A 2,184-nucleotide genomic window follows, 5' to 3' on the forward strand; every position below is an offset into this window, starting at 1 on the left:
TTAATTTTTCCATTTGAGGAGAGGGTTGTGTAGAAGATTATGACCCACAAGTCAAAAGAGAGTACCTTGTGGGTAGGTTGACGCTTATAGCAGAGATGGCATAGGAAGCTCAATATTCATCAATCAATCTAAGGGGAGCAAGTGCTCTGAAATCCACTAGACAAGTTAAAAACCCTATTTCCATCTTGAATACCCAATACTGCGCATAGATGTCAAGGACAAATGGGGTCATTTTCAATTCTAATGGAATCAAAATATTTGTAAACAATATAATATTAAGTGGTTATTAGGTTTCCCATTATACCCAAATAGTAATGGTCTTAGGCGAAAGAAAGAGCTGTCCAAATCTGTAAAAATATCCTAAAGAAAGTCAGACACAAGTCAGACACATCTCAAACTGATTATAGAGATCTTCTTACAGAATATAGAGCAACCAAAATCCCTGCTCTTGGTTTTTCACCATCAGAAATTTTAATGGGAAGATTAATAAGAACTAAGATATGTATTAATAATGAGAAATTAAATCCTATCAAAAATTTAGAAAATGTCCATAAAAATTTGAAATCTAAAATGAAAGAAGCTCAAATAAATAACAAATATTATTATGATAGAAAAACCAGAGAAGAAAAGCCATTCTACTCAGGTGAAAATGTATTAGTAAGGGAAGGAAACAGGTGGATCAAAGGTAAAATCATAAAATCCACTGAATATCCAAGGTCTTATTGGGTCAACACTGAAAGGGGTAGTAAGGTTAGAAGGAACACCTTTCATCTCAAACATACTCCTATAACATTCCAAGAGAATGAGGTTCAAGATAATTTTGAGGATAACTTTGACGATTTCCTTGAAATTAATAGTAGTGCTGGTCTCATCATGACAATGTCAAATAATAGTAATAACTTAAATTTAGAAAATGTATTAGAAACTAGTTCTTCATTAAATGACTCAGATGAAAGCTTTATTCGAACTCTGAATGAGGCAATGGTTGAATCTACACATGAATCTGAGGATGAAAATACCTCAAGTGAAAGGGATAATAATTTGGATAACAACTTACATGAATCTGAGGAGGAAAATAGCTCTAGTGAAAGGGATAATTTGGATAGGAGTGTACATGATGATCACTCGTACATCAAACGGTCAAAATCTGGGCGGCCAATTATCCGACCAGCTAGATTTAAATGTTAAACTTTGTAAATTCACACTGTCTTGTGATTAGTATAGGACATTCAATTATTGTATTTTATTTATTTGTTTATGTTGACATGGTGAATAATTACCTTCATTTTATGACGTTCTCACTATTAGTGAACTACTAGGACCTAGGTAAACCATTTGTATTATAAGAGAATCCTGCTAGAAAGGTACTTGCTAATAATTAATATTATGTAACTAAAATGTACAAACTTATATTTCTCTCCTAGATTTAAGATATCTTAGCCATTTGATGATTCAATAACTTGTAACATACTTCTGTTTAATATTGTGACCTGTGAATATTTTGTGACATTCTGATTTAATACCTAGGACCTATCCATTGTGACATACTTTTGTGCCTTAGGCAAATAATTCTAATAGGTTTTATTTCTGGTCCCTAATAATGGGTACTTTGCCCCATCCCTGGAAGGGGAAGATGTTGTGTGTCTCACAGGTTGGTCAACCTGTTGTCATGTTGACGTGTTGGCCAATCTGGGTGACGTGGAACTTCTTGGAGTGGCGTCACCAGCCATTTTGGATTTCATTCACTCGGGTTCAGATCATAGGCCTAAAGGGACGTCCTGTAAATAACTTGTAAGTAAAATGTAGAAGCTTCTCGTGTAATAAAATGTGTGTTTTAAGTGTACCTAAAGTAAAACCAAAACCAATGTGTTCGTTATTCCACTTCCACTAGTAGCTACCTCAAATGACCCCACAGCATCGGGATTACACCCATCATTACATTACGTGGCGACGAGAATAATAATTCACTTGATAAGTGTCAGTGCTGTATAAAGAGGGGCAATTTACAATGGCGACAATGCAGATGCCTAAGTTCAGATTCGAGGAGTACAGTCTAAAGGAAATAACATCATTCAAGAAGAAATTCAACAACTTCATCATTGCCCATGAGCTTGATGAAAAACCTGAAAAAGTGAAAGTGGCCTACCTAAACTCTCATGGACAAATACCAATAGATACCGGACG

The 2,184-nt window shown here is 34.9% G+C and overlaps 1 protein-coding gene and 1 long non-coding RNA gene across 7 annotated transcripts in view; one reads left to right on the top strand and one right to left on the bottom strand.

Annotated features, from left to right (window-relative positions):
• Positions 1-1,567, bottom strand: part of LOC113473216 — a 10,158-nt gene extending 8,591 nt beyond the window's left edge. The window contains exon 1 of the long non-coding RNA XR_003395254.1: positions 1,491-1,567. This is a non-coding gene — a long non-coding RNA (uncharacterized LOC113473216). The remainder of the gene's footprint in view (positions 1-1,490) is intronic.
• LOC103523326 (retrovirus-related Pol polyprotein from transposon 17.6) overlaps positions 1-2,184 on the top strand; it is a 61,166-nt gene that overhangs the window by 40,125 nt on the left and 18,857 nt on the right. Inside the window, exon 4 of one of the 6 annotated variants that reach the window (XM_026832937.1) lies at positions 979-1,199. The exons of 3 other annotated variants lie outside the window; for them this stretch is intronic. In XM_026832937.1, the coding sequence (XP_026688738.1) occupies positions 979-1,188 (210 nt within the window). In that variant the 3' untranslated portion in view covers positions 1,189-1,199. Of the gene's footprint in view, positions 1-978; positions 1,862-2,184 lie in introns of those variants that run through there. 2 more of the 6 variants (XM_026832935.1, XM_026832933.1) reach the window with 2 other exon arrangements.

The sequence above is a fragment of the Diaphorina citri genome, unplaced genomic scaffold (genome assembly GCF_000475195.1).
Source record: "Diaphorina citri unplaced genomic scaffold, Diaci psyllid genome assembly version 1.1 scaffold19593, whole genome shotgun sequence".
Taxonomy (NCBI): Eukaryota; Metazoa; Arthropoda; class Insecta; order Hemiptera; family Psyllidae; genus Diaphorina; species Diaphorina citri.